The following is a 13,622-nucleotide window of genomic DNA, read 5'->3' on the forward strand; positions in this document are numbered from 1 at the left end:
CTGCTCTCTAATAGGTCATTCCCCAACTTATACTGGAACCTGGGGTTGTTCCTGCCCAGATTCAAGACTCTACACTTGCCCTTGATCTATTTCATTAAATTTTTCCCCGCCCAACTCTCCAGCCTGTCCAGGTCTCTGGATGGCAGCACAGCTTCCAGTGTCAGACACTCCTCCCAGCTTGATGTCATCAGCAAATTTGCTGACAGTCACTCTATTCCCCCATCCAAGTCAGTGATGAATATATTGAATAATACAGGCCCCAGTACTGATCCTTGAGGCACTCTGAATGTATCTTCCCAGACAGTACGAGCTGTCCATGTTTTTCTCCACAGCACCTCCAGTAGCCATCCCTCTGATTTTTTTAACCATCACAGACACACTAACCCCAGCTCTGGGCCCAAAATACAACCAAGCCCAGCTCTGGGAACACAGCCTAGACGGAGTGGGTTTCTGAACACACATGAACGGCTATGAAGCAAATAAATCACATGTTATAATTCCACAAAAAAAAGGGAGACAAGCAGAAACAGCAAGAAAGGAGATATTTTCCACTTTTGCAGATTATTGCAATGAAGACATTTTCAGAGGAGGGAGCACATGCTTCCAACATACACCATCGGAAGTGGAGATTTAGACAATAGGAAGATTTCTCCAACATAAAAGGAGCTGATAGCAATCAAAGCTGTATTGTAGGGGCTACTGTTACTGGGGCCACATGGCTGGATTCTGAAGGTCTCTGAAGCAGCATTATTGATTTTTCTCCTCCACTGTAATGCTATGCTAGTGCTACACAAAAGTGAGCGCATAATAGTGCCCCATCTTCTCCGCAGCACTACTAACAGCTTATGAGCTACCTAAGAGAGGGCTTACTAGGAAATAAGCAACAGAGGGAAAGGAGAAGAAAATGTAACCAGAAGACCGTTACCAGATATTAGTTTTATGAACAATCTAACAATCTGAATACTCCAGTGACTGGAAAATGTAACTATAAAATAAGTGCTGAACTCTCTTGGAGACATGACAGAAGCAGCAGGTCCTGAAGAAAAGTCAATGACTGAATACCACTTTTGGGTTATTTTTCTTTCTTACATTCCTCATATGAGGAGAAGAGAAACGGTTGTGGGAGATTTAAATGCTGGAGGCTACTGCTCCTCTCCACCATCGTTAATGTTGTTACATTATCAAAACCGGGCCCAGAACACAAGAGCCACTCTATGCACCCCCCACTTCTTCATGAATTGACAACATTTGTGCGCAGTTTTACCGTATGCAGAACACAAACTCCAAAGAAGCATTTAAGTGAGCCTCAAAACCATTAATTTTTTTGAATGTGAGAGCATCTGATTTTAACTGCACTAAATTTGCAGGCTGCTTTTCTTTATCAGCTGGGGGAGAAGAGAAAAAATCCTGCTGGTGAGAACTGAAGTCTTGGCAGCGGTACCGCTCACCGTTGTCACAACTTGTCACCACATCCACAGCATGCCAAGACCGTGCGCCTGGAGAGGAGGTCTCCAGCTCAGCAACCAGACTGTCTCCGATCCTTTCTGCATCACAGCAAGCCGCAGTCTGAACAAAAAGCTTCCCACTTGCTTTCTTCCTTACATCCCTTCAATCCCAATTACTCTTAAAAAATGGGCATGCACCATGCCAGCACAACATGTGAACTTTTAAAAAGCAGACTATTACCAGCAAATGAAATATTGAAAACTGTGTACTGCAAGGAAAATATAAATAAGGAACAAAAAGTGAAAAGCTTCTAACATGACACTTTTCCAAAACGCGATCCTTACACCAAACAGAACACGTTGCATTGTATTCCAGCGGAGTTACAGCGTGCCGCGCTTCTTACGCGCTGCTAAGCACCGATTAACAAATGAGTTTCATTAGAAGATGAGTTACCTTCTCTGCGCAGGAGGAGCACTATCGGATGCTTTGACAGTGAGAGCGTAGGATCGCCCCACTGAGAGCACAACGCCTGGAGCAATGGTGATTAGGCCTGTCCGGTCATTGATGATGAAGTCTCCCTGATCCCCAGCCAAAATTTCATATCCTATCTGGCCATTGGGTCCCTCGTCCGCATCTACAGCAGTGAGCTGCAATTCAAAACCACAATGTCAGAACGCACGCTTCAGCGTTGTAGTTTAATCGTTTTTTATAAGGCAACTCGGTAGGGGTAGAGGAAGCAGAGATGAGGGAAAACTTGAACACCTGTAACAGATGCCGTAATTTCTAATTACTGTACAACAAGGATACAATTTAAATGAAGGATAATAGGTGTAAAAAAAATAATGAAGCAGAGAAAAACTGCTTACCTAAGACTGCAAGCAAATTATTTGAAGATATGAATTAAGAAAACTAATTAAGACCAAGCTTATTCTCTGTTGACTGGAATTTATAACACTTCCTATAAAAGGGTGGGTGGGAGAGATTTGTTTTGTCACAAAGCTAACAAGAAGATTGTATTTCCTGACGGAAAGTCTCCATCCCTCTCTGCTCTCTTCAGAGTGACAGCCTTGGCACTACGAGAAATTCCAGCATCCAGGTCGTGCATCGCAAGCCCTCGTTGCGTGGGACTGGAGAACGATGTCTGTACCGCACATGTAAGCCAAGTGGCAGGGAAGTGGCAGCTATTCTCATATGATACACACGTAGGAAACACAGCAATGCGCACCACAGATGCGCAAGGCCCATTTTTTTAACCTGTCACCACCTACCTGCAAGGTTGTTCTTGTGGGAACGAGCTCAGAGCCCTGGGATAAATGCAACCGAGCAAGTAATTCTGTACCGTGTGGCCTCTACACCGTCATCTCTACCAGGGCTGTGGTTACTCTCACATGTAGCATTTCTTCTATAGCATAAAACCACAAAATAGTTCGGGTTGGAAGGGACCTTTAAAGGTCACGTAGTCCAACCCCCCTGCAGTGAGCAGGCACATGTAAGCGTACAATTTTGATTTTATTGTAAGAAAAATCTAAGGCCTAATATTTTAGGCCCAAATTATGTCGATGAATGTAATGAAATGAGGGGGTTCTTATCCTGCCCCTGGGAAAGGTTTATCCTACTTGTGTAGCACACCAAGCTAAATCAATCATTCATGCACAAGGCCAGAAAAATATAGGTCAGTAATCATATTTGTTTGCTTTTAGCCAAGTGCCAAGTAGCCATGACTCTGACTGCCATGATGTGAAGCGAGTAAGAAGCAAGCTCGGATTTCCAATCAGAAATGTGCACCCACACCTCAGCCCCGCGTCCCAGCTGAGCCCTCTCACCTCTCCTCCTCCTTCACACATAGAGGATAACACAAGTTATTCTACATGTAATGTATAACTGTGCAGCAAACTGCTCACAGTGCCTATCGCTTGGCTTGTATTATTGCCATTGAAATTCCACCCTAATTATCACCATATTCAGAACGCAGCATTCTGTTACATTGATGGTTGAGTCACCAAAGTACCACAATGCCGGCACCTCTGGGCTTTCTAAGGCGAATTTTTCTTCCCAGAGGGGTTAGTTCGCTGATTTCTCAGTTGGCTCTTTATTTTGTGCGACTGTGTATTTTCTCAAACAGCGTGGGAAGCGGTACGGGCAGCATTTTAACACAGAGGAAGCCACAGCGGGTAGTGCTGCCTGTGCACCCCCCAGTACCCACGGCGCTGAGTGGAAATGACAAGGAATGATGTCACAATGGGCTCCTGCTGCTCCCGGCAGTTCCAGGTGGGAAATGGCAAAGGCCACCAGCAGGTAGAGCAGTAAAGCCTCCCCGGGATGTACAAAGCAATAAGAAATCCCAGCCTCAGAAATTATTTCCTGCAGGGCTCCCAAAGCGAGGATGGAAAAAGAAGAACAGACACGTAGTTTCTTGAAAGGTTCCTGCTGGCCTGTCTGCCTTGGCTTTCCTGACACGGCGCTGCATGTCAGATTGCAAGTCTGGGGTTTAAGGGTAACATACGATGACATAAAACCTTAGCGATGACCGTGATGCCAAGGGCAGGATCAAGAGGCGTTATCTCAGGATAAATCTCCCTTTTCTCATCCCTGTGGTGCTCGCAAAGCTGACAGCACTGCGGGCAGGTCAAGGAACTCCATGAAGTCCCTGCTACGTTAGTATATCACGTATAATAATCTAATAATCCATCTTGCATCACACTCGACCTTTGGCAGGTCGCAGTCTTCCCAACCGCTGCCCACAACGTTCCACCCACCCGTGCCCAAGCGCAGCTAAAGAACCACAGGAGCAGAAACTCAACCTTGCAGCTGGAACAAGAGGGGAGATGAAGAATAAACCCCAAAGCCGTAATGTTCAAGGTAATCGCATTTGCATACAACATTAAACGCCATGGGGAGTACGTGAAAAACTTGTGGATCCAGCTGCCTTCTAGGCTGAGCTCCATTCTTTATGCACGTAGGCTCAATGGAATAGGAAATTTCATGTAAAAAGGCAAAAACTTGCACACAACCAAGAGCTAAGTCCCAAGTAGCTTTAGCAGAATAAATGAAATGCTAAAAGACAGGTGATTCAGGTGTTTTCTTCCTTAGAAGTGCAGCTATTAACGCTATTAGGGACTGACCAACCGTTTTAACACGGAACAGGTTGGACACAGTGTTCATCAGCTGAAAAGCACGTAAGTGAAGTTAACTTTTCCTGAAATAATCAGTGTTTTGCTTCATTCACACAGAGCACAGTGATCCAATGCCAATTTGCAACACAGAAGTATTTAACTTCAATTCATCTAAACTGATTTTCTTTGGATTTCTTTGTCATAGACGCTTCACTGTTGCACTAGAACGAGCAATTCTTCATTCATGCTGTTACAGTATTTTGAGACAAGCTGTATATTGAACACAGGATAAACACTCGAGATATCTCAAACCAATAATTAAATCGATCATCTCCTCTTAGAGGTATAAATAAAAATTAATATTCATGTGTTAATTAATGTCTTGCTGTGCCAACTCGCAATGGTCAGTCAACCCACCAAAACTCAGCAAATCAGAGTTTCTCCACTCCCTTGGGGTTCAGAGCTTAAACCCCCTCAAACTCCATTTCCTTAATCCCTCATTCTATAGTTTCTATACACAACTGGATGTGCTTGTTCACCTCATAAAGAGTAACTATCCAACTCAGTGACATAGTTAAGAAAAGTGCTCTAATAACCTTCTAAACTGAACTCTAAAAGTAACATGCACAAGAAGATAAATAAAGGCTTCACGCAGAATACAAGGTCCTAAGTATTTAATGACAGGATCTGGACCAAGGCCAGTTTTTATTGTGACGACTTGGAAAAAGAAATTAATTGACTACGCAAGTACACAGATTGTTAATAAGGTTAATTAAACTTAAAAATACCGAATGCTTGATAAGATAAGTGATTTGAAAAACGTTTTGGGGGCAAAAATGAGATAAAAAATAGAATTAAATAGAATCGAAGTTAAACAGCTGCCATAATATATGAATCTATAAATTCCATCTCTGGCTGTCCCAGACCGATAGAGCTTCATAGTTAACAAGATTTGAGAAACACGGTCTAAAACATACAGAAAGAAGTACAAAACGAGATTTATTTTACTTTCCTAAGAAACTTTTTGCATCCAGCAGAATCAGCTTCATTACACTGAAATTTGATGTATTGAAAGTTTTGCAAGACAGGTGCATATTGTGCTGCAGCGAGAAGAGGTTTCCTTGGAAGGGAAAGGAGGATTAGAAGAATGGTCTTACATTTCCAAAGACACATTCTTGGTGACTACACAAGCTCTGTTCAGACTCCCTTTATATTTGGGCTCCAGCGTTTGACCTGCTGGTCTGACTCGTACTGACCTAAAGCGAATCCCTGCAGGAACCACGAGCTCTGGTCAAAACACTTTTCAGTATCTTCTTCTTCTTTTTCACTTGAGTATATAGAGACATCTACTGAGAAATGCCAACACAACCCAGTTGTGTTTTCTGTTCCTGCTAATCATGTTTACTTTGGAGATGGGAATTAATATGCTGATGGACTGAACGCAAAGGGCTGCAAATAACCACGTCAACAAGACATTAAGCATGGAGATGACTTTTACAAAGACTTTTCCTACATTGTTCTGCGGCTTTATAGCAAGAGCTGCAAACATGTCTCTGGGACGTGATTTAACGTGTGTCCGTACGCGAGGGCGGCTGGAGTCGCATGTGGGGGGAAACAAAAGAGACTATTTAACAGAGACAAAGTAACCCAGCCCTGAGAAGCCACATTTGGGGTAAGGACAAAGCAACCCCAGAGGAGGTATTTATTTAACGGCTCTAAATCTGTTCCCGTGTACCACTGAAAGTGCTGTTACTGCTCAGGACCAAATCTACTGTGAGCAAAAGATAAGTGAAAGAAATGTTACTGCCCGCAGTTTTAGCACGTTTTATCTTTTGGCTTTTATTCCTGACCTCCAGCACCAGGGCTGTTCATGGGGTGATGTGTGAAGTTAAGTGCTCTGTGGAACAAGACGCTGGGGCAGAACCCCCAGATAAACTCATCCTGGTGATCTGAGGCAGAATTGTTGCAGCTCGCATGAGGTGAACATGGCTTATTTTCCATTTTCAACCATGGAGTTATTGAATTGTTCTTATAAGAGAGCTCCTGAACATGGGTCATACCTCTGAGACAGGAAATTAGGTAGAAAATCACATACACAGATAAATTAAAATAGGTTATTTTGGTTTCAAAATTCAAATTTTTGCCATCCTTTGCCCCTTCTCAGCTCTCTTGTTTTCTTGCTCAATATCATCTGTGCCCTGCATAGTTTATGCTGTATATAGAAACGAGAGATGTCTAAAGAAATAGCATTTAAATGACTTATGCCAAATATGATTGCATTACAGCTGCATTACAACCAGCACTGTGTAACTAGTTTAAACACCTGAATCACAGGAAGAAAGTGCTAATTGAAAAGTGGAAAAGGACAGCAAAATTATAACAATATATAAAGATGAGATTAAGTACTTTACCAGCTTTAAGATTAATCAGTCTAGCAATAATTATTATTAACCACATAATTTGCCTGCTTTAAATTCAGATTCACTGAGGTCAGTGTTCTTTTTCTAACCTGCTTTCTCCGCTAGAGAAGGTGGTTTTTACACAGTAATCACACCTGACCTGGGTCATTTTCCTCGGGGAACTATCACAGCTGATCATCATCCCCGAGCCGAGTATTCTAAAATATTCTTAAAGCAGGGATGAGATAGGGTTACAAGATGAGTTTGTTCCACATACAGAGAACAAGCTAAGTATATAATAAAAATCATTGTATTAACAGTTAAAAAAAAAATAAAAGAAAAAAAGTCCGTTTTCCATTTGAGAAGGTATTTATAAAGCAGAAGCAAAATAACAAGGTGAGAAACTCCCCAAACGCCCCAGCAGCCTGAAATTGTTATTACTGGCGATATCACAGTATGCAGAAACCTTAAGATCACTCTTAGCTTTTTTTTAATATCAGTTCGTTTCTAAACTCAGCTCATCCAGCAATGTAAGATTAGTTGAGAAACAACCCCTCTCCCAAACCAGCCACGATGTTCTGCCCTCCACGTTCTAAACTCTCATAATCTGAGTGTAACCATGTGCTGACCTCGCAGACACAAGCGTGGAGGAGGAAAAAACCCTCAGAGCTCTTACATTTTCCACTATAATTTTAATTTTGGCAAATCAGAGCAACAAGACTGGGGAAGGGACTTGAACACAAGCCCTATGGGGAGAGGCTGAGGGAGCTGGGCTTGTTCAGTCTGGAGAAGAGGAGGCTTAGAGGTGAGCTCAGCACTCTCTAGAACTACCTGAAGGGCAGTTCTAGCCAGGTGGGGATTGGTCTCTTCTCCCAGGCAGTCAGCAAGAGGACAAGGGGCCATGGGCTTCAACTCTGCCAGGGGAAATTGAGGCTGGAGATTAGAAAGCAATTCTGTGCAGAGAGAGTGGTCAGGCATTGGAATGGCTGCCCAGGGAGGTGCTGGACTCACCGGCCCTGGAGGTTTTTAAACTGAGACTGGACATGGCACTTAGTGCCATGATCTCGTCAATGGACTGGAGTTGGACCAAGGGTTGGACTGGATGATCTCTGAGGTCTTTTCCAACCCAGTCGATTCTGTGATTCTGTGAAATAGAAGTGTAAGGCCTGACTTCCCCACTACTCATTTCTAACTCTGCAATGTCATCCTAGAAGGGACCCCACTCCCTAACGCAGATGCCCTTGCAGAGCTGCCCTGTCACTTTTTTTTCCCAGAAGGAACAATTTCCTGAGAGATTTGTGCTCCCGCTCTTTGCACACCTCCAGGGTTGGAACACCTGGAGCGCCAGGCAGTGTAAACCCTCAGACCAGCACATTCCCTTTGCATACAATGAGTCCTTTGGCATCACAACTGTTCCAGAAAAGCCCAGTAGCTGCTCTCTGCTCATCCCAAGGGTCACAAACACAACCCGGGCAGCTCAGAGCACCATTTCTTTTTGGACTAGAGAGCTTACGCTTTAGGAAAAAACCTTGATTTAACTTCTTACAGCATTGCATGTATCTCCGTAGCTTAAATACCACGCAAAGGCAGCGTACTTGCAAAATCTACCTGTTTATATATGGAGTTAGGAGTCTATGAGAGGATGCAAATAGAGCTCCTGAGCTCATTCAGGACAACAGTAGTTGGTCTTTTTGTTGTTGTTCCTCCTCCCATGGCCTTGTGCAAAGCTTGGAGGAATTTAATTATGTTTAAAACTTCTATCTTTCCCTCAAATCTTGCTAAAAACGTCCCCGCAACTCTCATTGATGCTTTTAAGCACAAATGCAGCACATCAATCCAGTTCAAGCAGGGCACATGCCAAAACAGCCACTGAACTTTCTCCTAATACCGCTAAATCACTGCTGCCTTCAAATGCTTACTTGCTGATTATATTTCAGAAAATGCTATTTTATTACTTAAGTCAGCCAATGATGTATTATTTTTTCTCCAATACTGCCTTCTGCCACCCTCGAACACCAACCTCCACTAACAGCATCTTGTCTTCTCATCCGTCTGGGAGCACTCAGGAGCATGGCTGAGATATTACAAGAATTACCAGCCAAAAAAGCCATTTTCCATTAACTTCAGCGCAACCAGGAGTCACCTCCAGTCTGCACCAAAACATAAATCAGTGCTTGCAAACTTTAATTAAAACTGCTGCTCCCTCTGGGCCTGCGTTCAACACATTTGTCACTGCTCATCTGCTCTACAAACAAACTACTCTGGGTGTCTGTGAAAACCAAAAGGTTTCATGACATGGTAAAATATTTCTCGTTAGGTTCTACTGAATTCTGCACCTGTTCCCCCCAAATATTCTTGTTTTCAATATCCCACTAATAGAGGAGAATAGTGGGTTTTTTTCTTTTGAGAATTTTTAGATGAAAAGGTTTTGTAAAACTTCAGATGAAAGAGCTGAACTGCAGCTATATGACTAAGGCAGGCCCACCATTCAGCATTAGCAACTCTTTAATAACTATGTAATTAACAAAGTGGATGGAGATACACAGACTTTATTTCTAGCTCTTTTCAGTACCTTTCCAATTTGTACTACAAGACCATCTACTGCTAGTGAAGAGTCAACAAAGCTAATAAAAAGACTTCAAGTTACCTTTATAACGCCTTCCCCAGGCCTCATATCCGTATAAATCTTGACATTATATGATATGTTGGAGAAGGTTGGAGAATTATCATTTGCATCAATGACCAGGATATTGACTGTCACTGGGGCACTCTCCTGGACACCATCAGACGCTGTCATCTTCAGGAGGGGACAAAAGAGGCAGAACAGGACATATTTTAATAGTGCATTCTTAACACAATTCCAACTGTGAGAAAATACAGTATGACAAGTAAAAATAAGCATTTCATTTTTCAATTTTGTCTGCATTAGGTCAATTAGAGAAGGCTTCAGCTGCTGTTTGCAAGTGGCTGCACCTCTGCCAAACCTCCAAACCAGCAGTTTACAAGTGAGACTTAAAGAGTCAGAGGCCCTTACTCCATAGAGGAACTCTGAGCTCTCCTTTCCAATGCTAAACAGACAGAAAATACAGCGGTGTTGACTGGGAAACCCCGCAGAGGAACAGGTTTTCCCTGCAGCATATTTGCAAATTGCTTGAGGGCTGTTAAGCTGTTTCCTCACAGACTGGGAAATGCCTGAGGGAGTATTAGATCCACTGAAACTTTAAAAAATACTACTCTGGTTTCTGCTATCCAGCTTTTTTATTTTGTATTAAAAAAATAAAGCAGAAAGGCCATTACGAGCATCACATTCCCAACTCAAGGGCCAAGAAAAGAAAAGGCAGAGGTGGCCTCCAGGTCACGCGGGGTACAAAAGTCAGACTGTGCCATGGCAGCAGAATATAAGCCTGATGGCATGGAGATGATGATGAGCGGGAGATCCATAATGTTGACATCGCACCAAACACACACACTTTGGGAGAGCAGCGACGACATTTGTGTCCATTTCTGGGCCCCTCAGTTCCAGCAGGACAGGGAACTGCTGGAGAGAGTCCAGCGCAGCCACCAAGATGCTGAAGGGAGTGGAGCATCTCCCGTGTGAGGAAAGGCTGAGGGAGCTGGGGCTCTGGAGCTGGAGAAGAGGAGACTGAGGGGGGACTCATTCATGTTTACAGATATATAAAGGGTGAGCGTCAGGAGGATGGAGCCAGGCTCTTCTGGGTGACAACCAGTGATAGGACAAGGGGTAATGGGTTCAAACTGGAACACAAGAGGTTCCACTTAAATTTGAGAAGAAACTTCTTCCCAGTGAGGGTGGCAGAGCCTGGCCCAGGCTGCCCAGGGAGGTTGTGGAGTCTCCTTCTCTGCAGACATTCCAACCCGCCTGGACACCTTCCTGTGTAACCTCATCTGGGTGTTCCTGCTCCATGGGGGGATTGCACTGGATGAGCTTTCCAGGTCCCTTCCAACCCCTGACATTCTGGGGTTCTGTGATTTATCCCTCTGCCCCACGCCTCAGTATTGCTGCTGCTCACCCTTCTTCTGTACCACTTTAACCATCTCCAGGAATGTTAAAAATAATGGTTTTAGTGACATGCCGTGGTGCTCTGAGCTTACCGAGAAGGTGTAGAGCTGCTGGAGCTCTCGGTCCACGGGCTGCAGCAGCGTGAGGTAGCGGGTGATGCCGCTCTGGGTCACAGTGAAAACCGCGTTGTAATCGTTCAGAAAGAGGTGGAGCTGGGGGTCCTTCGTCTTTAAACAGCATTAAAAAAAGAGCATTTTATTATCAACACATATACACCATTAAGTTTCCAATTACTGAACGCAAGTGTTTGCTTCAGTTGAAAGCTAACTAAGGAGGAAGTGCTAATACCGTGGTTAGCAACCCAGAAAACTGTAGAAAAAGTAAAAAAATAAAACAGCTGATCTAAAAATCTAATCTTGATGAAAAATATATCAAAAATACACGTTAACCTATAGAAGTAAACCCAGTGGCTAACAAATACCTGTATCCGCTAGTTTTAAATGCTGCTTTCTTTCATTAAAACAGTAACTTTTAAACCGAATAGAACTTACAAATGTAAGAAAACAGATTCAACCATATTAAAAACAAAACTAAGCTTATCTTGATTAATGGAGCAATAAAACAGTTGGGTTGGGGCAGTGAAAAAGACAACCATATGTGTTGAAGCATATCGCTAAATAGATGCTGTTCGGAGATTCCCTTCGTGTATCAAAAAGAAACCAAATACATTGATGCGGAATTATGAACCTCTCAGTTGATGGGGCGAAAACCATAGTGAAGGAACCGTGGTCAGATTTTCACTACACAGCTAAAGAGGAAGAAAAAAGAATGAAATGTCCCCTGGGGAAAAAGGCTGAAATTAATTTGGGGGCAAGCAGAATCTCAGCTGACAGAATGGGGGAGGAATGTTATTACTGTACTCCCAGGGAACAGAGAAGATTAATTACAGTCCAGAACCTCGTGCCGGTTCCTCCCAGTGTGAATTTACCAGGTAGCTGTTAATACAGAGCAGGAAAATGGATTTGCAGTCTGCTGGGTGCCAGCACAGAGCAAGAAAAAAGGGCATTTCAGCTCTGTGGTGGTTCTGGAAAGCCCCACAAATTAAGTCATTTTTCTGCGATATCCGTCTTCTTGAACCAGTAGAAACGTGAATCATGACCAGGGTGAAATGTCTCAACATCTTCCCCCATCTCTTTAAAGATGCTCCTGAGTTATTGAAGTGATTAGACTGCTGTCCTGGTTTTAAAAGTTAAAAACAACTTTCTCTTTTAGTGAATTTGCCTGTCAGCTAAAGCTTCATATCAGCTGCATTTTCCTGGAGAACCAGATACATGTTTTGGTGAACACAGCAATGGAATGCGAGGTTATTGATAAGCATGGATGGACATCTCGCCAGAGGGGCAACGAGAAACAGGTGACCAAGAAACCGACCAACTGTGTATAACATCCCATTCACGTGAATACTGCATATAAAAGTGGGAGAGCACGAGGATCTCGTTCCTTTCCCTTATGGCCGACATTAGGAGAGGACCTTGCGAGTCGTCCCTGTGAACTGAGGCCAGTGACAGACTGAATCCAGCTCCGTTTGGCTGCAGAGTCCAGTCCAGGACTTCGGCTGCCGGCTCTGCAGTTGCTGGGACTTTCAGGATTGGTTTTGTATATTTTGTATTATTTTCTCTATTCTTATTAGTAGCATTAGTAAAACATTTTTAATTTTCCCAACTCTCTTCTCTCTGTCCTTCTTTCCCTCCTGATTGCCTGTCCTGAGTGGGAAGGGGAGAGCGGGGGAAGAGGAGGTTAACAATACATCTGCCAGGGTTTTATTGTCACCCCACAATCTAAACCCTCGGCACTGCAAGGGTCACTCTATATTACAGTTAAATTTAAGAATAAACTACATTACCTTTTATTGCCTACAGCATTCCAACAAACATTTCTGTGTCGCTGTATGTAATCTGGTTAGTTTAACCTGACTTAATGTGCTACAGTCGGTCATTAGTTACTTAATTTATGTTCATTATGTAAAGCTATAAAAGAGGAATGCGAATGTGATCCGGCAAAACACCAAAGGCTGGGAGACGAGTCCTTTAAAAAATGCTTTGAACTGCCATAGATAAAACATAACAGAAAATCCAGTGGCTGCACAAGACATAACCTGAGAAGTGTTTTTACCAGCTGCTTTCCAACTCTACCAAACCCACCCCATACAGAGCAGGACAATGTGGTCAGAAATAGCTGAATTCAACAAATAAGCCAAAAAGCAGAGTTACATTCTTCTTCTCAGAACATTTTCTCAACTTGAATCCAAAATGCTTCTAGAAGGTGAACTCTGACACTGTTATTAGCGTCATTCTGATATAATTAAAAATAGAAAACAGGACAGTGGGCAAAACACTCGAGCTCACTCTCACATGCACCAATGACTATAAGGACAGATTAGCACAACAGAAACTTATTTTAGCAATCCAAAATACTCTAAAGCACACACTTTGAAGGCTAAGATTATACTATTTAAATAAGAAACCACTCCAGTTGCTCAAAGCTACGTGAAAGAAATATCAAAGCGTTCCAAACGAGTGGTTTCCTATTGCCGAAAGCTTTGCTGCAGCTACACCAGCTTCCAGTTGAAATCAAAATCCATTT

The 13,622-nt window shown here is 43.1% G+C and overlaps 1 protein-coding gene across 1 annotated transcript in view; it reads right to left on the reverse strand.

Annotated features, from left to right (window-relative positions):
• The window catches only part of PCDH15 (protocadherin related 15), a gene marked incomplete at its 5' end in the record, with an annotated part of 282,792 nt that overhangs the window by 155,399 nt on the left and 113,771 nt on the right, over positions 1–13,622 (reverse strand). The window contains 3 exons of the mRNA XM_082054177.1: positions 1,900–2,093; positions 9,606–9,755; positions 11,072–11,206. Of these exons, the coding sequence (XP_081910303.1) occupies positions 1,900–2,093; positions 9,606–9,755; positions 11,072–11,206 (479 nt within the window). The remainder of the gene's footprint in view (positions 1–1,899; positions 2,094–9,605; positions 9,756–11,071; positions 11,207–13,622) is intronic.

The sequence above is a fragment of the Streptopelia decaocto genome, assembly GCF_964273445.1.
Source record: "Streptopelia decaocto genome assembly, chromosome: 5".
Taxonomy (NCBI): domain Eukaryota; kingdom Metazoa; phylum Chordata; class Aves; order Columbiformes; family Columbidae; genus Streptopelia; species Streptopelia decaocto.